The sequence below is a fragment of the Vicia villosa genome, linkage group LG5, assembly GCF_029867415.1.
Source record: "Vicia villosa cultivar HV-30 ecotype Madison, WI linkage group LG5, Vvil1.0, whole genome shotgun sequence".
Classification (NCBI taxonomy): Eukaryota; Viridiplantae; Streptophyta; class Magnoliopsida; order Fabales; family Fabaceae; genus Vicia; species Vicia villosa.
The window spans coordinates 133,302,386-133,325,121 of NC_081184.1; the positions used below are offsets into that span (position 1 = coordinate 133,302,386).

A 22,736-nucleotide genomic window follows, 5' to 3' on the forward strand; every position below is an offset into this window, starting at 1 on the left:
AACATCTGAAAAAATTTCTTCGTGAAACAATATATATATATATATATATTTAGTCGATTTCTTTACACGCTGATACACAGGTTGAAAAAGTACAACAAAGGGAAAGAAGAAAAGAATAGACTGAACCAATGAGGCTGATTTTCTTATTTCATCCTCAATTGATTTCATCAGTTTGCAAACCAATGTGAAAAATTATGTCAAATAATCAGAGAGAAATATATTAAATATGTAAGGTTCTGGTTCTTTGCAGGACTGTGCACCATTCAAAGCTGTTGTAACTTACGAAGATGCTCGAGTAATGAAGTAGCCTTCCGTTTGGCTCTCTCTGTACCAGTTCGAGCAAGTTCGGTCAGAGGGATAACAGCACCAAGTCGACTTATACAGGAAAAATTATCAGTATCCCTCTTGCACAGAGCAAGTAAAATGGCAGCTGCATTCTCTTTGTTGCGGGGCAATCCGGTTCTCAAAAGATCTATTAAAACTGGTATAGTGCTGGCTTTTACGATGGAAACCTTGGCCTCTTGGTGGCTGGCAAGAACTGACATTATTGTTAGAGCTTCGTCAACCATTGATTTGCTTGAATCTGTGAGCATCTTCAGCAGTGCTGTGATGATTCCTGCCCTTATGGCTCTGCCCTTGTTCCCTTGATATATACATAAATTGAACAATGCTGTTGCTGCATCCTTCTTCCCTCGAGGGCTTCCGTTTTGGAGCAATTCTACCAAAGCTGATATAGCTCCAGAGGCTCCAATTATTATTTTGTTCTCGTCCGCAAGTGACAAGCTAAAAAGAGTTGCTGCCGCGTTTTCTCTTGCTTCCATGGTTCCAGCTCGGAGGACTTGGACAATGGATGGAATTGCACCAGCAAGCATTATAAGTCCTTTGTTGTTTTCATATATAGAAAGGTTGAGAATTGAAGTAACCGCGTTTTCTTGTGTCATTACATCTTCTGAAGTTAAAAGGTTGACCAGAATTGGAATTGCTCCAACTTCAGCAATTAGTATCCTATTGTCGGTGCTTCTTTTGGATAGTGAACGAATTTCAGCAACAGCTGCTCTACACTCGTCAACGGACCTGCAGGAGAGCTTCCGGACCAGAGCTTCAATTGCTGCTATGTCACCTGTAACATCTCTGAACGATCCATCACTCTTTTTTATTTTTCCATTGGTTAGTCCCGTTGGTTGCTCAATGTTATGATCTATACACCACTGAGAAACAAGGCTCCTTAGAACATAATTTGGTGTAAGGGTCAAATGTTGGAGCTTCTGCTGAGTTTTTGGACACGTTGTATTTCCACAATCAATCCATCTCTGTATATAAGATCTCTCATATGTCTGCAGATGGAAAAACAAGTGAAATATATTAATTGGATGAAAATTTGGCCGAAAAATTAAATGCCTCGTGTTTTATGCATCATCTGAAATGAACTTTACCTGACCAGTAGCCACAATAACAGGATCTCTCATAAGTTCCAATGAAATAGGGCAAAGAAAATCTTCAGGAATTACAATTGCTTCAGGCTTTTTAACTTCAGGTAGATTCTTGCTCCGAGAAATTTCTTGACTTTCAGGTGCAGTTATATTCGATAAAGAAACTTCATAAGAGGCATGGATGCTCCTTGTTCTTTCCAATCGAGATCCTGCCCCATGTGCACTGCAGCTTTTCCCTTCATTGCTTTTAGGAATGCTACCTAGTTCTGATAGATTTTCAGGACAACTGTTCTGTTTATGCAATCCACTCAAAGATTTGCCAAATACTTGATTGATTTCTTGAGGCAGGGGCTTGGATAAGTCATCAGACGGCATTTTAGAAATCATAAACCCATATTTATCCGTGGCTCGTCTCAACTGTGTTCTCACCAAATCCACCTAGAAAATTAAATATTATCATTAGATTCACTTAAGGAATTAACAGATAAATCAGTATCTATCAGTAATGAAAGAAATAAAACCAAACTTATACAAAATTCTACCTGTTCTTTGACTTCCTCTGAGATGTCTAAATCATCATAGGGTAAACTGCTCAATAGTTTTTCCAATTTCCACGTCACACACTGAAATTGGAAGATAATCGTCTTTGCAGCTTCATCCTTAAATCAAGGTAGATCAAATTTCAGAAACGCAGATATACACGCCGGTACAAATTTCAGCATTAGTAACATTCCAAGTTACACAATCTCTGAGAAATGAAAAATCATCTTTATTTGAAGAATATGCTGTCACAGTATACATATCAAAACTGTTATTTTGACACCAAAAGTCAGCACCAACCACCATGGTATATTCTACCATTTTGATTTTTTAAAATTAATTTCTTCACTCTTTCAATCAAATCAACTCTTGAATTGATGCAATTTTAAAAACTGTTTTCATACTATGTCAACTTTTTGAATCTAAAATCCATCATGGCTCAATAGAAGACTTGGAGCACCGGAATCTCGGACACGGACACTGACACTTGTAATCACCTTTAGTTAATTCTTTTTCTCAAAGTATTACCGGTCGACATGTCAGTGTCGGTGTCGTATTTCTCTGCTTGACTAGAAAATTACCAATACACAAAATTCCAACCAGAAGAACTATTCAACTAAATAAACAGTATAGTTAATTAACCATATATGATAGTGTTTTGGTTCATCAAATTGAATCTAACATTTTCTCAATCAAAGGAAAAAAAAAAATGCAAGCAGTGAATTACAGATCTAAATTACAAAAAAACGAGCACTAGATCGAAAACTTACAGAAGAGCCATTAGAGCTAAAATTCTTCGCTACAGATAACAATCGTTTAGCAGATTGAAGAACAACCACTAGATCAGAGGACCACGAATCCTCCGAATCAGAAACAGTACCTGAAGAACTCGAACCTGAACAATTCACCTTATTCAACTCCCTAATTTCCTCAAACAAATAAGTAAGCAGAGAGATCCGCCGCACCAGATCTGTACAGTCTTTTCTGAACATCACATCAGCGGTAACCGAAGAAGAATCGCCTCCACCTCCACCACCTCCGGCACACATTCCGGTAATATCATGAACCAAACACAGAAGCTCCGGTGTGTTATCTCCGGTGAACTCTCCGGCGACTTCGCCGGCCATTTTTTGCTAGCTTGTGTTGAAGGTGAAGTCAGAGAGAGTCTAATAAGGTTTCGTTATGAGAGTTATGAAGCTTCGACACGTAACGATAATGCTGAATGAGTAATAATTAATAACTGTTATAATTAATAATTAATATTTGAATGAGTTCTTGGCTTCACGTTCTTCGGTTTTTTTTTTCTTATTAATTTATCGGTTAATTAAAGTATTAGATAATGATATATTTAATTAAATTTGGAGAAGAAACGGTGGATGATTAACTCGGTTTTAGATTTGTGGTTTAATTAGTTAATTGAAGAAAGTGTTAATTAGCGGGAAGCGAGAATCTCGGAGAGGGTAGAAGTTGGAGATGATAATGAAAGATAGAGAAAACAGTAGGATACAGTTGGGTTTGGAATATTGTGAATTGTAATGCAACCGACTACTTTTTTTATATAAAAAATAATTTTCTTGTTTAATTTTTTTCTATTTTTTTATTTTAAATTTTAATATCTGATATTACGATTCATTAATCTAATTCATTAATCTAACAGAATCAACCTCACTTTAGTTCAACATTTAAATTGTTCAAATACTTTGATGTCATGTTTTTGTTAATATTTTATAATTTTATATTATTTAGTGATAATTATGCTTACGCTATGCTTTAAATTAAATTATAAAAAATTATCCTGTTTAATATTTTTTTTATAAGTAAAAAATTTGTTTTTATGATGATAAATACTTAAAAATGAAAAAATAAATGAAAGATTTGAGCTATATATGGTAAGAGTGTGTGTTGCCTCTGTTTTTGGTAAAAATAAATAGTATTTAAAACATATCAAGTATCAAACACGGTGGTATCCTAGAACATCTGTCCCATGATGATTAATTGGTTACATTTTTTTCTATCATCTGTTAGTTGGATTATTAATTCTTGTAATGTATTGTTTAAATTGATAATGAAATCTCTCCTACCAAGAGCATTATGGTTTGAGTATCTTTCAGTTTAAATCTCTAATAGAGTAAATCTTCCATGGTCACAAGACTTTGAGTTTAAGCACACTTGCAAAAATGTAGATTTGAGAATTGTTTTGTTTTATTTTTATAACACTTTGAAAAATTAAAAGTAAAATTAATATTTTGGGTGTGGTTGAAAGAATTATATTTGAGATTGCGAACATACAAGTATAACTCTTTTAATGGTATGGTCTTACAAAGTTCAACTCAATTCTTTATAAATTATGGACTCAAATGTATTTAATCAAGCTAAATTTTCATAAAATAAGTTTATTGAAAGTCAAAGGAAGGGCGACATCACGTTGTCAAGCTCGCCCTATTTCCTCTAGTGTCATAACTCGTAAAGAAGACATGTCAAGTCATATTTTAAGTAAGTCTAACAAAATTCTCTTAATCAATAACTAAAGTATTCATAGTCATATGGGTTGACCACACCTTTTACATTAAAGGAATGACTCACCCCATTTACTTCAATGTCGAGTCTAAGTCTAAAGACATGTAGTTGAGCTTATAGGCATTATAACTAGTCTCTTGATCAGACCTTCTATCAAAGAACCACGTCTATAAATACCCGAACAACCAATTAGGTAAGATTCATTCACTTTGTCATATATCATAACAAAAGCCCTCTTGTACAGTACTATTTACTAAACTCACAATAAGTACAGTTGGAGCCCACCGCAGTACATCGTAAAAGTGACTTAAACCACACTCACTTAAAACTTTTGCTAGCTTAATCATCATTGCACAGTTGTAAGACCTGTCGCCACCAACAATAATAATGATTGAGATGTCACATCGAAGATGATGGTCACTATGGAAGCGTTACATTTCCATAATGAAAACTTGAAAGATGATGTTCTAAATCTCTAATAACAAGAATACTTGAAGGTCGACGAACAGGAGGCACAAAAACCTTGGATCTTCAACTCCTCTTCTCCAAAATATGGGACGCGCCAAAAATAAGTGCTCTGCTCTTCAAAAGAAGATCAAAGTCAACATCAAGAAGGTTATGAAATAAAAAAGAACATATTTGGCATGACAAGACAATAAAGTAAGTTCATCTTCAGATGAGAAACAAGCAAACATGACACTAATGACTTCACACCATTCTAATTATAAAGAAAATGAGGTTAGCAATATTGAGCCATCTTATGATGAAATACAAAATGCTTTCCTTGAATCACATGCAAAAACTTTGATACTTTCTTGGATATGCTCAAAACAAAAGAAAATAATTTTATCTCTATAAAGTAACACTAATGACATGAAAGTGGAATTAAACCAAGTCAAAAACCAGCATGTAATAAATGTGAAGCTCTTGAATAAAAAACCGTTGAATTGAACCAAGTCTTAAACAAATATGAGAAAGGATAACTTGGTTTAGAAAATGTGTTAAATAAAAAAAGATACTCTAATGATAGAGTGGAATTGGATACTTTAAATTTGATAAACCAAGTACAAGTCAAACTATCTTTATTAAGGCTAGCAATAAATTCAACAATGAGGAATTGAAGAATGTTCAAGTTCTAATTCATCCTAAGAAGGCCAACGTTAAAAATAATTCTTATGTTTCTAAATATAAGAATTTCTTTAAGCCTACATGTTTTTATTGCAATACAGAAGGTCATACTTCTAATATTTACTATATAAGAAACTTAGGTATTCCTATTGGCAATTATGTATGAGTTGAGAAAAGAGCTAACCCAAGAGGACCGAAAGAATATTGGATCCTTAGAAAGAACTTTTAATTCTATTTTGTTGGTGTACTTGGAGATCATGTGCTAAAATTATTAAATTAAGATTGGTTGTTCATGATACAATAACATCATCTGATATGGTAAGATTAAAGTTTCATTTGGTTGAAGATGAATAGAAAAGATTGACACTTTCAAATAGCATCTCATTAGTATCAACATAATCACTTTAAAAGAACACCAACATTAATATCAAGATTGACATCTAATCATTGTGAAGAAGATAGATACTTTATATATGGTGTTTCTTTTCCCCATATTACTTTACTTTGAATTTTACTCTTTTTTTAATAATTTCCAAAAGGGGGAGAAGATACGGTTATTTTTTTAAAATTTTAGGATACCAAATACAAAGCATGAATTGCAAAATAAAGGGGGAAATAAACAAGATAGATGGAGCATCAAGTTTCAAACAAAAACTTTCCATAAATATATTTTGTCATCATCATAAAGGGGTATCTTAGTTTGGTTTTGATGAGGCAAAAGCTTATCAAAAAAAAAATATCAAAGAAGAAAAAGTTTGGAATCAAGAATCCATAAGCTTATGAATATTTTAAAATTCAAAAGGAATTGATCATGAAGTAAGGTATATAATTTTAATTCATTTGTATAAACTTTGGATGCTAAGAAATCTCTCATCCAATCCCCTCTAAAATTTTTCAAACGTTCATGCATAATTGACATTCAAGGCAAAACTTTTAAAAGGTCAAAATTTAAATTTTTCAATAGTGTAATCAATTACAAATTTCATGTAATTGACTGCATGATGGGTCTTTCAGGAAAATATGGTCATTTTAGAGGTGGTAATCGATTGGACAATCTATTGCACCTTGCAAGTATTTGAAATTCATTAACCAATGCTATTCCAAACCATTGCAATCCATCATGAACTTTCTCCAAACATTGCTACTAATCTAAGAGCTATCTTATGATGTATTCAAAAAAAAATATTAGATTTTCAATTAACCTCTTTCATTCAAATTTCAAGTGTTCAATCACAAACTTTATGGAAACTTTTTCTGCATAATTTTCATATATCATAGAAAAGCTTTATCAAACCTTTGAGCACTTAAGTTCTATATAATTGTGAGTTCTTTATTGTAAAGGGATGATCAAATTTATGAATTTTGGAAAGTTTCTAAAATCATCGTTACTCAAAGTATCTTTTTATCATATTTTTGTAACTTGTTCTACAAGATGTGGTAACAAGCAATTGTAGAAGAAAGTGATGTGCTTCGTGTTGTGAAAAAGAAAGTGGTGTGATTTCTTGCTTATGCTAGAAGATTGTAAAACAGATCTTGGTGTGAGGCTTGTACAGAGATCTAACATAATGGAAAACTCTTTCAAGGTGTGAAGGGACTATATCTACCCTTGGTTGATAAGGGGAACTAGGATAATTCCTTGTGTTCATTTATTTCCAGCACTTTCATTTTCTATGCTTCATATTGCTAAGAACATATCATTTTCATATTCAAAGAAAATTAAGAGCATAATGCAATAACAATAAAAATCGACCAACCTTATTTCACCCCTATTAGGTTCCACTCTCATACTTACATCAAGTATTCCACCTGGGTGGCTATCATCATCATGGTCAAGAAGTCATCGGGGAAATACAGGATGTGTGTGGACTTCACCGATTTCAACTCGGCGTGTACCAAAGATCCTTATCCTTTGCCCAGTATTGACATGTTAATCGATGGATCCTAGGGATACAAGACGTCGAGCTTCATGGATGCTTATTCAGGTTACAATGAGATCAAAATGGATAATCTTGATGAATAAATATTCAACTTCATGATAAACAACTACAATTACTTCTCTAAAATAATGTCATTTGGTCTCAAGAGCTGATAGGCCGCAAGTATACGACAATATCAAGTAGTATAAAGAGTATCAAATCCACAAAGACCAAGCGATCAAGTATCGTTTTATATCATTTTGATGCGTGGCGATCAAGTATCGTTTACACGGGAATGAAAAATATTTGACTTCTTACATATTAAAACAAGATTCCAATACTATAACTCTTGTCTCCCAACTTTACTCATACAAATTTTCATACTAATCATAACGAGAATTTTGATTTTTGTAGAAAATGCAACTAATGGTAACGTCCACTTTCGTCGGCGTGTCACTAGACCTTAAAACCTGTAAAACACATACTTTTGCAGCATGAATCGTAAGTTTAAAAATATTTTATAAGTTGAAAACAATATCTTGATAAATTTTGTTCTACTTTCACAAGTATCATAACCTATCATTCAAATTTCTAACTAGAATACCATTTTCACCCTTTCGATGTGTAAACGGTATCTTTGTGCTTTAACTTTCATAGCAAACATATTCCTTTTGAAAACATAAATTACATAACAATTACATCATTCTCATTACAATTAGTACTCAATAAATTTTCTTGAGATCCATCAGTTTGACGGTCCTCATGTCCCAGACTCTACGCGAAATCTACTCAGATATAATTAACAATAAAATAGCATAAACATACATAGCATGCATTGCAAATAACACAAAAATGGAACCTGGAACACTAAGATGGACTGTAGAAGTAACCACGCCTACCTTTTCTAGGAAGGACCTTCATAGAATTCCTTTGAAGGTGCTTTTACACTGTATTACGAGGAACAAAAGAGTCATCATTCTTTGCCTCGTCACTTCTCCGAATGATAGTGTTAGATCTATTGCTCCATAAGGATGAGTGATTGAATCGATGAAGGATAGCAGATCTTCTCCCTCAGATGGACTTAGATCCTTATGGATGAGGTAAGAGTTGATTCTCCATGTGAATGTGTTCCTTCCCAAGTCGTCTTCCTCACCACCAAACAACTCAAGGGAGGACGATGATGTTGGGCCTCTATAGCGCACATCATTCTAGAATTTGTGACATTAAGGTTTAGAGGGAAGATATTTTTGAGGTGTTATGGATATAGTTTATGTCTGTCGGTGGCTTCGAGATTGGTGGCAAGAAAGAGAAATTAACCGATCTTCATCGGTGAATGAAATGTTTTCCCCGTCTAAGTTGATTGCGCCTTGGGGGAAACATCTAACGACCATAGTTAGCCACCCAACCTGTCATAAATTTTCACTCTATTGATCTATCATAAAAAATTCCTTTAGAAGGTGAGCAACAAACCCCTTAGTAAAGTGTTTGTTTCGTGGTTTGTTATCATAGTTACGGGGAAGGTGATGATGGTGCATGTTTGTTTTATAGTGGATCTAAGGGAGATGGAGGAATGATTTTGATCCAAAAAGGAACTTTAGGAAGTGAAGGGTGTAATTTTCCCATCTAGGTGTTCTTGGGAGATTTCTACGATTTTGTTGGCAATGGATCTACACGTTCTAGGTTTAATGGAATTCTTGCTTATGTATTATATATGTTGAGTGCAAAAATGAAAACTTTGGGTGATGATTCTCATAAACGGCGTGAAATTATCAGGGTTGGACCTTTCTAACTCATGCACACGAAGTGAATGAGATTTGACAGTGAATTATAGTTAGAACCTCTTCTTTGTTTCAGAGGTGGAAGGTGTATATGCAAACACTTTGATGCTCAAGCTAGTGATGATTGTACATGTGAGATTTTTACGGTTAGAATTGTGTGTTTTGGAGATTAATGTGGAATCTTCCTTTTATAGTGGAGTTCTAGGGTTTTCAATGACATAGAATCATTCATTAGTTATAGATATTTTTAGTATAGCGGCCGTAAGTTCATTGAAAGTATGATATGACTATCTCTTGGGTCACGTGAGTCATGATCAGGAATACTTATAGGCAGGGGAGGCAAAACGGGCCCGTCCCGTCGGAAAAGCCCGTTTTGCCTACACTTTTTAGCGGGCGAGACAAGGTCTTAGGCCCGCTCTCTTTAATGTGCCTGCCACGCCCTTTTTTTTGCGAGCTTTTACGGGCATGAGCTTTTTCATACAATTTTACTATTTTTAGGCCTAAAAAGTACAATGCCCGCAGGCCTTCCCCGCCCTGCCCTCACTTTTTTACGAGACGGGGCAAGATTTTAGACCCGCACTCTCAAATATGCATGCCCCATCCCACCCCATTTTTTACGGGCTTTTGAGGGGCGAGCCTAAACGGGGCACACATGACCGTTTGCCACCCCTACTTATAAGGGATGTCCATCTTATGGTTCTATGGTACCATAACCTTCTTTGTCGATATCTACTTTAATGTGTTGTCATCATTAGTCTTCCGTCGGTAGAGTGATGTTAGTAGGTCTTACTGGTTTGATCTCGTGGTCCTTAAAGAGCATGTTCGACCTTGATATGACACGATACTAGGGCGTGACCTCCCCATGGATTCTAGGCCATTGACTATTCCTATGGAGTAGATTTTCCAAACCGTCTTCTAGAATAGTTGGATGTATTCGAGAGTTTAATTTCTAGTTGAAATGAGAGAATTCACCTTATGCAAGGTCAACTGATTTATCAATGAATTTTTTTTAATCAAGGATTATATTGATTAAAAACAACAAATATTACAAGGCGATTGCTAAGATCCAACCCTCTCATCAATAAATGCAACAAAACCTATAGCTTAAGGCAATAAAAGGTTAACTATATGTAGTCTAAGCTTAGGACTAGTCCATCCTCTATAAACTATCATATTGATAATTTTTTCATCAACGTTCCTATTATTCACACTATGGCCAAAACAAATGTCATTGTGAAACTGCCATAATTGATATAGCGTTTCTACAAGAGAAAAATTCGCATCAGGTCAGCCCTCTAACCTTTTCCACGATAGTGCAATAACAACCACTTCAATTTCGTATCCCATTCACATGGATCATGTTGAATCCTAAGTCATCTAAGGACTTTACTCCAAATGCGCTTAAACTCCCCACACCCAAAGAACAGATGGTCGATTGTTTCATCTTTATCACAAAACACACATTGGGTATTAACCATCATACCGAATCTGTGCCACCTCACCCTAGTCGCCAATTTTCCGCAACAAATCATCCAAAGTATCATAAGTGCCCTAGGCCTAACTCTATTGTGTAACACCAAATTGCACCACAAGACAGTAGGAGTAACCGCTACAAGCTCATGATACACTTTCCTGCCAAAGAATTTACCCTCCTGCAGCATATGATCCCACAAGGTCTGCAATTCAGCAAAAATCTCTCTCTCTACTGCAGGATTGCTTTGAAAATCCCAGAGTCATTCATCCTGATAGTTCTGCTCATCACATCTTATTGCTATAGATAGTGTGTATGGATCCATCTCATCCATAAGTTATCTAATTTGGCACAAATGTTCCACAACAGCTTGAGTAAGAATACCTTATTCCACAATTCCTTAGCCATAAGGTTGAGGCCCCTCTTGATTTTAGGCCTACACACTTTTACAAAAATGACGAGGCTCTTTCTACTAATGATGTTGTTACTTGTCCGGAGAAACGTTCTACAAATGGCATCAATTTATCGATGAATATTAATCACTACAAATGATGTTCTCTACCATATTAGTCTTGTTTTTCTCTACAGTAATTGTTATTATGACTTTGGTGATAGTTAAATTTGTGTGTAAATATATCTTTTATATTTAACTTTGTATTATCTATGTTAATTTTTTATTTATCGTTTAAAATGTCATAACATGATGTTGGGAATGTAATCAGAGTAAATCTCCAAAAATTAAATATAAATGAAATAAAATGAATTTATAAGAAAAAATTTATTACTAACTTGCAATTTTTAGAAGGAAAAATTATATCACTCTAACCAATAATTTTTGGACGGAAAAATTGCTAACTCTCTCAACAAATATCTTTGGATGGAAAAATAAAAAACTCTCTCAACTAAAATTTTTGGGCGGAAGAATTGTAAACTCTATCTAGACACACAACTACCAAAATCTCCAATACATAAAAAAAAAAACTAGAGATGTTATGAAAATTATATTTAGACTAACTTTTTATATTTATAATTTTTTCTCCATTACTCGATGTGGGACCTAAATTAATATTGACTTTAACACAATACATCATACAATATAATAAAGCAAGATGAGTATTTTGGCAAATTTGCCAAGTGTCAACATATTAAACTATATGCTATTTTTATTTATTACTATATTAAGTAATGTTTCTATTAATATCAATACTTATTAATTAATTTTTTAATTGTTATTTTTTTAAAAAAATACATTAATATGATATATTGTGACTACACAGTTTTCTTTGCAATTCTTCTTGGGCCATGCCAAAATTTCAAATTCTACAAATGACATTGAGAAATGAAAAGTCATTTGCATTTTTATGTGAACTATTCATTTCTCTCTTGGCTCAATTATTCATATTAATAATATTAATCAATTATTTTAATTAATTAAATTGATTAAGCTTTTTATATTTTTAAATTTATTTTTAAAAAGATTTAATTATATTTATCTAGATTTAAATATATAAAGATCAATTAGTAAGATCAATTATTTTAATCTATTATCAATATAATAAAGTAATGTTTATATAACCTATGTTTTGAATTGCTAATCCTGTTCAAGCGTGATATTTTGCATAGAAACAATGACAAATCCTTTCTCCTTCCATCATTTAATTTTGCCTGTCAAAGATTCTCAATAAAAAGCGACAATAGAACAACAAATTTTTAAAACAAGCAAACCCTAAGGTTTCATCTCCCTCTCCTCCTCAACAAAACCATCTTCTTCCATCCTCCTCAATTCAAAACACAGATTCCGAACATATAGAACCAGAACCGGCCACCACGAAGCCCCTCCACGGTAACCCCCTTCTCTATCATTCTGTCATGGTTTTGTATTTTCTAGATTTAGCTTAATTTTATCTCAATTTGATAACTTTAGTGAGATTTTTTTTTTAAATTTGTTTGATTTTTAGATGCAGAAGAAATGAGTCTTGGACCAAAGATAACATATGCTGCGGCAAAGGGAAATTAAGACGGAACAAAAATTATTTAAGCTGGGGGATTTGAGAAAGAGTTTATAAAAATTTTAGTGTTAGAGATGAAGAGAAGTTATTGAAAGCATCACATTGCTACTTATCAACAACTCCATCCAGAGCACTTATCCCCATATGTTTTTATAACAGAATTCCAGTATGTTTTCATAACAAAATGTTATCACAGAACTTTTCATAACAGAATTTTGTCAAGCTAAAGGTTTAGACTAGTAATACGACAAACCATCTCCTATGTTTGAAAGTGCTTGGCATATGCCCAAAGGTATTATGGTTGCTAAATTTTTGAGGAGCTGTTTGCAAATAATTTTCAGGAGTTGGGATTGTTCGGATTGGCATGAGTTGAAACATATATTTATTTTACTATTATGTCAAGCTTATTACCAAAAGGAAATTCCGGTTCAGTTTTAAAACTGCTGAATGTTGTAAGGTGACGATTTGAGTACGTTTCGTGCTAAATCTTAATTCAAAATTTCATTGCTTATAAAAAAAACAAAAGGAAATATAGCTACAAATAGGAATAATTATAATTAAATTATCATTTATTAAATTTAATTAATATATAAAATATTAACTACAATTACTATAAAAGTTCATTCTAATAATTGTATTTCATTTTAGATTTTTTTTTTGTTACGTAGTAGTATTATTTAAAAAATTTGTAATTATTCAAATTCTCCAAATCGTATGATTGTCAATTCAAATATATTCACATTATTATTATTATTATTATTATTATTATTATTATTATTATTATTATTATTATTATTATTATTATTATTATTATTATTATTATTATTATTATTTATAATAAAAAAGCTAGATGAGAACTTTGGCAAGTTTGCCAAGTGTCGCTCCCTCATGCTTTCTCACAACTTTTTCACAATCTATTTATAGTAACTTTTAATACTTATGTATATTTTAATATTTTATTTTTTGATTTTTTATTTGTATATCATAATATTTTTTGGGAATCTGAAAGAACGTTCTTTACTCTTCATAGCCTTTGCCGTATTTCTCATTCATTTTTTTGCCCATTCAAATCTCATTCATATCCAATCTTCTCTCATAGAAATTAATTTTTTTGATTTCCAATTAATTATTCATGGAATCAGCCATCTTCTACGTAGATATTGCTTCAAAATCAAATTCTTCTCATGATTTGTGTCTGTTTCCCATGTATAGAATCCTTTCAATTGTCGTTTTTGAATTTGTTCAAATTTCAACCTAATTCCAGCTGATTTATCATAGTTTTGTTTTTGTTCCGGCGATCTTCATTCCTCTTGCATTCCTCCTTTCTGTTATACATTTTGCCCCCTTTTATTGCCGCACAGATCCTTATCGGTCTCAATAGTTGTAGCCATTAAGCGTGGATTTTTTATGGTTTGAGTTCCTTGCTGTAATTTGATAAATCTAAAACTTATGTTTTGTTACTTTGATTATTTGATATAGCGAGAGTGATAAAAGGGTTATAGCTATGGAAGATCAACCACAAGGAACATTACAAAATGTTCTAGAACAAGAATCTCTCAAGTGAGTTTTCGTTGGTAGCAGAGGTGGTGTTGGAAAAACCACATGTTGGAAAAACCACATGCAGTTCTATCCTCTTTATCCTTCTCGCTTTTGTTCGCTCTTCCGTTCTCATCTCAACGGACCCTGCTCACAATCTCAGCGATGTTTGCTTTTTAACTACGCTTTACGAAAACCCCTACTTTGGTTAATGGTTTATCCAATGTATATGCAATCGTTAGTTCACTCTCACACAAACAAACAAATCCTTTTCTTTTTTTATGAATCTCAATATAACCTTTTTGTCAAATTTTGAGTTTTTGTGTTTTAAAAGTGATAAATTTTGTTTCTTGTGGAGAATTGTTGAACACCTTTTGATTTTATTTTATGAATCTCAATATGTCCCTTTTGTGAAATTAAGTTTGTGTTTTAAAATTGGTAAATTTAGTTTCTTGTGGAGAATTATTGAACACGTTTTTATTTTATTTTATGAATCTCAATATGCCCCTTTTGTCCATTTTTGATTTTTTGTGTTGCGAAATGAGAATAATTGAATCCTTTTAATTTGGATTGGTCCCTTTTAATTTGGGTTGGTTTTGTGATGTTTACTTTGTTACGAAGTGAATCCTGTGGTTGAACATGATGATATGGGTGGTTCTTAAGGGATCAATATAGTTTGTTCTCTGAGCTTGCCGGTGCAATTCTTGGAATTGATGAGGCTATGAACTTTGCTGAGATGTTGAAGGAGATTATTGTTTATTGACCAATGCTTCCTAACTTCTATTACTAAGGACCTATTACTAAGGACGAGTTGTGTGTAGGAAACATGTTGTCTTCTTGGAAGTATAACAGATGCAGTATATATAATCACATTCATATATGGGATTCCATGATAAATGGATAAATTGGATCCGCGAATGTTTAAGTACGTCTTCAGTCTCAGTATTGGTAAATGGGAGTCCAACAAACGAGTTCAAGATGGGCAGAGGTTTCAGACAGGGAGATCCACTATCTCCTTTCCTTTTTTTGATTGCAGCCGAAGGGTTTAGCTGTCTGATGAAGAAAGCGGAGGAGAGGGGCCTGTATGCAGGCTACAGATTCCAAAAGGGAGATGAGCGGTTTAGCCACTTACAATACGCAGATGACACCATGATAATAGGGGAGAAGAGTTGGTCAAATATTAGAATTATAAAAGCAAATTTGAGGTTATTCGAGCTGATGTCGGGTTTAAAGGTGAATTTTCAGAAAAGTGCTATAACAGGAATCAATATTTCTCAAGAATGGATGTCAGAGGCAGCAAGGATACTAAACTGCAGAATAGGTGACGGTCCAATCAATTATCTGGGTATTCCGATTGGGGAAAATCCAAGAAGGAAAGAAATGTGGAAAAAAGTGGTAGAGACTGTGAGAGAACGATTATCAAAGTGGAAGCACAAATACCTTTCTTTTGGGGGGAGAGTAGTTCTAATAAAATCTGTCCTATTCGCGATCCCGGTCTATTTCCTATCATTCTTCAAGGCTCCAACAGGTATTATTCTTAAATTAGAGTCTATTTTTAAACAATTCTTATGGGGGGAAATGAGGAGGAGAGGAAAATAAATTGGGTTAGTTGGGACAAGGTCTGTAGACCTATAGTAGATGGTGGGTTGGGAATTAGAAACTTGAGAGCTTTCAATGAGGCCTTATTAGGCAAGTGGGCTTGGAAAGTAAAAAAAGAAAAGAGGGGCCTGTGGTTTAGAGTGTTGGTTAATAGATATGGTGAGTGTTCTGACGGTGTTGGTTCGGGGGGTAGAGAGAATTCTGTATGGTGGAGGGATATCAATCAAATCGACATAGGCAGCCTAAGTCAGCAAGGGGAGTATTCTGTTAGTGAGGTGTACGAAGATTTAGTGTCGTCTTATCATAGTAATTCGACTTATCCTTGGGTTAAAGTGTGGAATAAGTCGGTTCCTACAAAAGTAGCGGGACTGGTTTGGAGAATGCTTCAAAATAAAATTCCAACAGTAAACAATTTAATTAGAAGACGGGCGATTGACCATAGGCTGGGCAGTTGTGTCGGAGAGTGCGGGGGGGAGGAATCGGTATCTCATCTGTTTTTCGAGTGCACTGTGTTTGCAGGATTGTGGAGTCTCATCCTTAGGTGGCTGGGAGTGAGGACAGCGTTACAGTCTGACGGGTGGCGACATATGAATCAATTCGAAGGATTACTTTATCGAGATAAAACGACATCGTCAAAGCTGGCAGCTATTTGGTTTGCTTGCGTATGGACTATTTGGAAGGCTAGAAATGAAAAGACGTTCCAAGACAAAGGAATAAGTATTGAAGCCATGGCAGAAGATGTGAAGTTGTCATCATGGAAATGGCTTCATATCAAGTCTGGTTTGATAGCAGACAATTGCTCGCAGTGGTTCATGAATCCTAGAGCTTGCTTGGGATTCACTGAGGATTGATTGCTGTAGGCGGGTGCATCTGAATATTGTCTATGGTTCTGTTGTGGTGTTCCTGATGTTGCTTCGGAGGCTCATAATTCTGTTCGTGTCGTATCGTATGTCGCTGAGCTGATTGATTCCTTGTTGGACATTCTATTTGGTCTGGCAGCAGGGTTAATTCATAGAGGTGACAAGTTATGTGTTTTAAGAGTCTGTGCATTTATGGTAATTTTTGGGTGTTTGTTTCTGTTTTAGTGTTTGGTGTGGGGCTGTTAGTGGAGTAATTGTCTAAAATTCTGTCTTGTATCAGTGGAGTGCAACTCTGTTTTTATGTTGTTCTGGTGTATACTGAGTCTTTTATGGAACTAAATTGTATTGGCTGTACTATGCTCCTAGCATGTCTTATGCTGGAGTCTGTTTTTTTAATATATCAGCTTTAGTTTCTTCAAAAAAAAAAAAATCACATTCATATACGATAATCGAAATGTATACAATACAAAAGACATGTTGGTAGGTGAAGCAATTTATTTTCCTTCTCAAAAGAACTTTTGTTATATCACTATACCTGAGTCGAATGAGGTAAAATATTTTTTTTATTATATCAATTTTAAGTGTGTTTATAATATCAATTTTAAGGGTGTGTTAATATCTCGGGAGTGTTCTATGGTTCTGAACCTATTGAATTTTTACTGATTTGGTGTTTGATATTAATTGATGAAGTAACAAAGAAAGATGTTGTGCTAAAGCTACAAAACAGAGATGAGGAACAGAAGATATTTGCTCCACTTGCTGTTTCCAAGAGAAAAGTTTTTATTTTACGTTTGAAATTTTATGGGGGTTTATAGATGGAGAAAATTTATATACACTTTTATAGATTTGTTTTCTTTAAAGCTATTTATATTTTTTTTTTATTATACTTTAAATCAATTAAATAGACTGATTTTATAATCAATACAAAATTTAAAGATTAAACAAAAAAGGAATAATCAACTAATATTTGTCATTGATGTATAAAATATAAAAAATATTTAAAAATCTAAATCAATAAATTTATATTTTTGTTAACCACTATTTTAAATTATATATCTACAAAAATTATAATTTATGGATAAATATTCATTTTCACTAATTATTGGGAAAATATGGTTTTTCAAGTATAAATAATGTGTCATTAATTCAAATATAACAAACGTGTTTGTTTTTGATACATAAAAATAATTTAAAGAAAAATGTGTCTTTAAGATATAAGTTTATTTAAGCACATGAAATAAAAAAAAAATATGTGTCTTTAATATAATAAACTAATAATTGATATTGATGTATACAAATAAATTTGCATGGTCAAAAATTTCTTTTTATTAATGTTATAATATTTGTTTTGTCACTGACTTTCACTTGAATAATTTTTTTCCTATTAATTTTATTGTTTACAATGCTAAATGGAACAAAATAAAAAATAATTTATTGGCATTAATACATATTAATTCTGATAATTAACATTGCAATGACTATATATTCACTCACACCAAAACTAAATTTAAACAAATAGGGTATAAAAAAATGTCACTTTTGATCTTGATTTTAAATGAATATATAATTTTTCACATAAAGTTTTTATTTTTATTTTATTTTAAAATAATATTAAATGCGGTATTATTACAAATTAAATATATATTTTTATACCATTTAAATTAAATATGCTTCCATATTATTTTACTATAAATTTGTATATTTTCTTGCTAAATAAAATTCTAACAACAATATTTTGTAATTAAATTGATATAAATAGTATTAAAACTTTCTTTTATATTTTCTTTGAAACTCCCATTAATACATAACTCTGCATCTTTTGAATTTTAAAAATAAATACACTTATATAACACGGAAAAAATAAATTATTTTTTAATTATTTATATTACAAAAAATATTTAAAAAACATAATTAATATATGAATTAAATGGCATTAAAATTATATATTTATAAGAAATTCATAATTATTATGTGATCACCAAAACATAATTATTATTATTTTTTGTAATAAATATTCAAACTACAAATGTTATGTTAAATAACAAAAACCTTTTGAAATCATATGATTTATTTGATAAATATGAACAATATTTTTATATTGAATTATTTGAAATGAGAGAAAATATTTTTATTATGTATAAAATTTTGTTGAATCCTTTTATCCCGTGCCTCGCACGGAGACAATCCAAGACCGTAAGTATATCTTTAATCATTATGTATAGTTATTTTGAATTTCGTTAGTCATATTAATTGGAATCAATCATACTAAAATTTAAACCCGTGCCTCGCACGGGTATACACACTAGTTATTATTATTATTATTATTATTATTATTATTATTATTATTATTATTATTATTATTATTATACTTGGTTTTTTCTTTATATTTTTTTTACAGGTGGTATTATGATACTTGTCATTATATCATTTTTTTTAAAGATTTTGTTAGGGGTTCCAAAATATAACTCTTTACATTCCAAGATTTGTGTTCCAAAATTTATCTTACGCAATCTCTTCATTCCAAAAAAAAAAAAAATACATAGAATCACACAAGTATTACTACATACACCGATTAAAAACTTTGATTTTTTTAAAATATTACTTCAATTTATTTATAATTAAAAATCAAAATTTAGTAAACAAATAATTTATAAAATAAAATACATGAATAGTAATTCATTAAAAAATAAATATATGCTTTTAATTAGGTGAATTAAATAGAAAAATAATCAAGGTATTTAGGTGAATTAAATCAAAAAAATAATCAAGGTATTTAATTAGTGAGATGTTAATACATGTTTAATTGTAATCTTATGTATTTATAAATTTTAAAGATACTTTTGTAGTTTATACGTGATCCCTATATTAATAAAGATATTAATATTAATTAATATCTATAAATGTTTCTATGTGATATTATATTATTAAAAATTTTAAAGAATCACATTCTTGGTTGATATAAAATAGAAGTATTTATATTAAAAAATATAATAAAAATACATGTTTTAATAAAAAAAATATGAGACAATTATGATTGATAAATACGTACCTTTCTAATGAAAAACACAATTTTTTCTTTTTAAATGACCTATATTAATTTTAATTATCATTATTATTGTTACATTCATATCTCTATTAATCTAATTAAAACTATTATATGGTTATTTAAAATTTTGTATTTACATTTGCTAAAAATTCATATTTCCTCCAACTCACGTGTCCTTTTTTTATATGGTTATTCAAACACGAGAAAAATATATTATTTTTTAATTATTTATGTTACTAATATTTTTATTTTGAAATTATTTTTAATTTAAAAAACAATATTTTTAAAGATAATATATGAAAAAGCGAGCTATATATTATTGATGTAATCATTTCACTAATTCTAATCCTTTTAAATTAACATCGTAATTTATAAATTAGAAAATTGTTTTATAGTTAAATAAATTAAATCATTAAGTAATACAAATATATCTATTAATAATAAATATTTTATTATTTAAAGAATTTTTTTATATATACTACTAATAACAAATATATATTATTATAGATTATAATGTTATTATAACTTTAATTGTAGATTATAAGTAGTTCTAAACTATTTTTTTTACTTAGAAATTTTAACCCGTGCCTCGCACGGGTCTAAATACTAGTTAGAGTTGAAGTAATACTTTAGTTATAAATTAAATTTGAGCCCATATTTTTTTAAAAAATATTTTTAAAACATGTTAATGTATTATATTGTGTATTGTGGCGTAAACATACAAATAATAAAGAAATGGGATTATTTTTCTGAATAAATAATATAATGTGTAAAGCTTGCCCGTAAAAATTAATAAGTGTGATAGTTTTGTTGAGAAACAAATGTGAATTTTAAGTATTATATTGTTAGAGAAAATAAATGTTGAGTACTTTATAAATGAGATGACTCGTACACCTATCACCTAGATTTTGTATGAATATGTGATGTCTATATCATTTGTTAGGGTGAGTCTTTGATCTTTAAGACCATCTCCAATGATAGTTTCTTCTATTGAGTTCTCCACATGTACCATTAATTTAATAATTAAATATTTAAATAATTTGCCATGTCATAATAGAGTTGCATTGCAATTAGGGGTGGAAATAGGCTGGGCCGAGCTAGGCTTTGCCAAGCCTAAGCCTGGCCTGTCAAAATAAATGAAGCCTAAGTCTGGCCTGTGGCCTGTCGTAGGCTTATTTTTTAGGCCTGAGCCTGGCCTTTTCGAAGGCCTGGTTAGCCTGTTAGCCTATATAAAAGCCTATTTGTTTTAGACATATGTATATAAGCAATTAAAATAATGTTTAAATAGACTAACTAATTAAAAGACCAAGAGACTAAAAATTTATTGCATCGACTTATTTTAACTTACCTCTTAGCATAAGTTCTAGAAGACTATTTGTTTAAGAGAACTTATAAAAACAATGTTCATCAGATGTTTTCATCTTATTTTCACAAGTTCTTCAAGATAACCAAATTTTATTTATGTATTTTAATTCAAAGTATAAAACATAACATAAAGATAATAAAAAAAGTATTCATATTTATTTAAATAGGCCGGCCTGATAGGCTTAAAAGGCTTCTTTTAGGGCTTGAGGCCTAGCCTTTTTAACTAAATAGGCTTATAAAAAAGCCTAGGCCTTTTCTATTTAAAAATAATGTGTGGCCTGGCCTGAGCCTATATAGGCTAGCCTGTAGGCCCCTGTTATCGGCCTGGCCTATTTCCACCCCTAATTGCAATGCAACAACTAAAAGATTGTAGTACCCAATCAAATAGGTAAAGTTGTGGGACTCATATCAGATTTTTATTAAAGTTAAAATTAAATAAATTCTTTTAATATGATGTGGCTTAGTGGGTTCCATAAAGAACTCAAATGTAAGTTGCACCATTGGAGATGCTCTAAGTGTTTCACCTAATATAAATAATTCTCCTTCAAGGGACCCATATGTGGTGAGACCCAAGTTCAATTAAAGGATCGACTCCTTGTATTAAAAGTATTTTTGATAAGGTGGTGGTTAGACCAGTGTGTCCCGTTGTAGTAACGCGGCGGTACAAGTCTATATAGATGAAAGAGTTTTTGCTTGAATGAAGTTTAGTGGATAGACTCACTTTCAAGGGGTGATTGTTGAAAAACAAGTATAAGTTCTAAGTTTCACATAACTTGAAAAAGTGAAAGTTGAATACTTTGTAAGTGAGAATTGTAAGTGAGAAGATCCATACATCTATCACTTTAAAGTTTGAAGTGAATATATGATATCTCTCATTTATTTAGGTGGGTCTTTAATTTTTAAGCGAGTGTTTGACTCAATATAAATGTTTTTCCTTCAAGATTATCCATCTCATAACACATAAATACTTTTGAGTATAATATTAAAATAAAAAAAAAGACAAATAACTAAAATAAATATTCATTAACAATAAAAGACAGAAAATATATTAAACCTAAAATTAAAATGCGCCAAGAAAGAAAAAGATGCAAGATCAATTGCCAACCTATAAAGCCGTCTTGTAGCACCCAAAGAAAAAGAAGTGGTCCAAGGGAAACACCTTTGTTGCACAACATAAATATTATTTATCTTTCATATACAAAATATAGATATCTCTATCTAATGATGCAGGCGAAGCGATAAGGTAGAGGCTGTTAGTTGAAACTGGAAAGGTTCTATTTCTTTGTTTATAATTGTTTCATATTGCCATTGCACTAAATAATTTGGTATTGAACTGTTCTATGAAATATTTGAAACTTTAATATTTGAGTATAATTAAAATATATTTAAGATATATTCAAGTTTGATATTATATTAAGTGATGTTACTGTTTTCATTCATATTTTATTTCTTTATTGTCTATGATACTAAACAAATGGGTTTTGAAATGTTCTATTGCCTTGCTTATACTTAAATGAATTATTTCTCTATTTTACCCGTTC

The 22,736-nt window shown here is 31.6% G+C and overlaps 1 protein-coding gene across 1 annotated transcript; it reads right to left on the reverse strand.

Moving 5' to 3' along the window:
• LOC131602559 (U-box domain-containing protein 11-like) lies at positions 1–3,275 on the reverse strand. Its single transcript, XM_058874703.1, has 4 exons — positions 2,741–3,275; positions 1,973–2,089; positions 1,434–1,868; positions 1–1,334 (listed from the first exon to the last, which is right to left on the reverse strand). The coding sequence occupies exons 1-4, from the start codon at positions 3,095–3,097 to the stop codon at positions 264–266; spliced, it is 1,980 nt and encodes a 659-aa protein (XP_058730686.1). The 5' UTR covers positions 3,098–3,275; the 3' UTR covers positions 1–263.
• Positions 3,276–22,736: the final 19,461 nt, after the last annotated feature.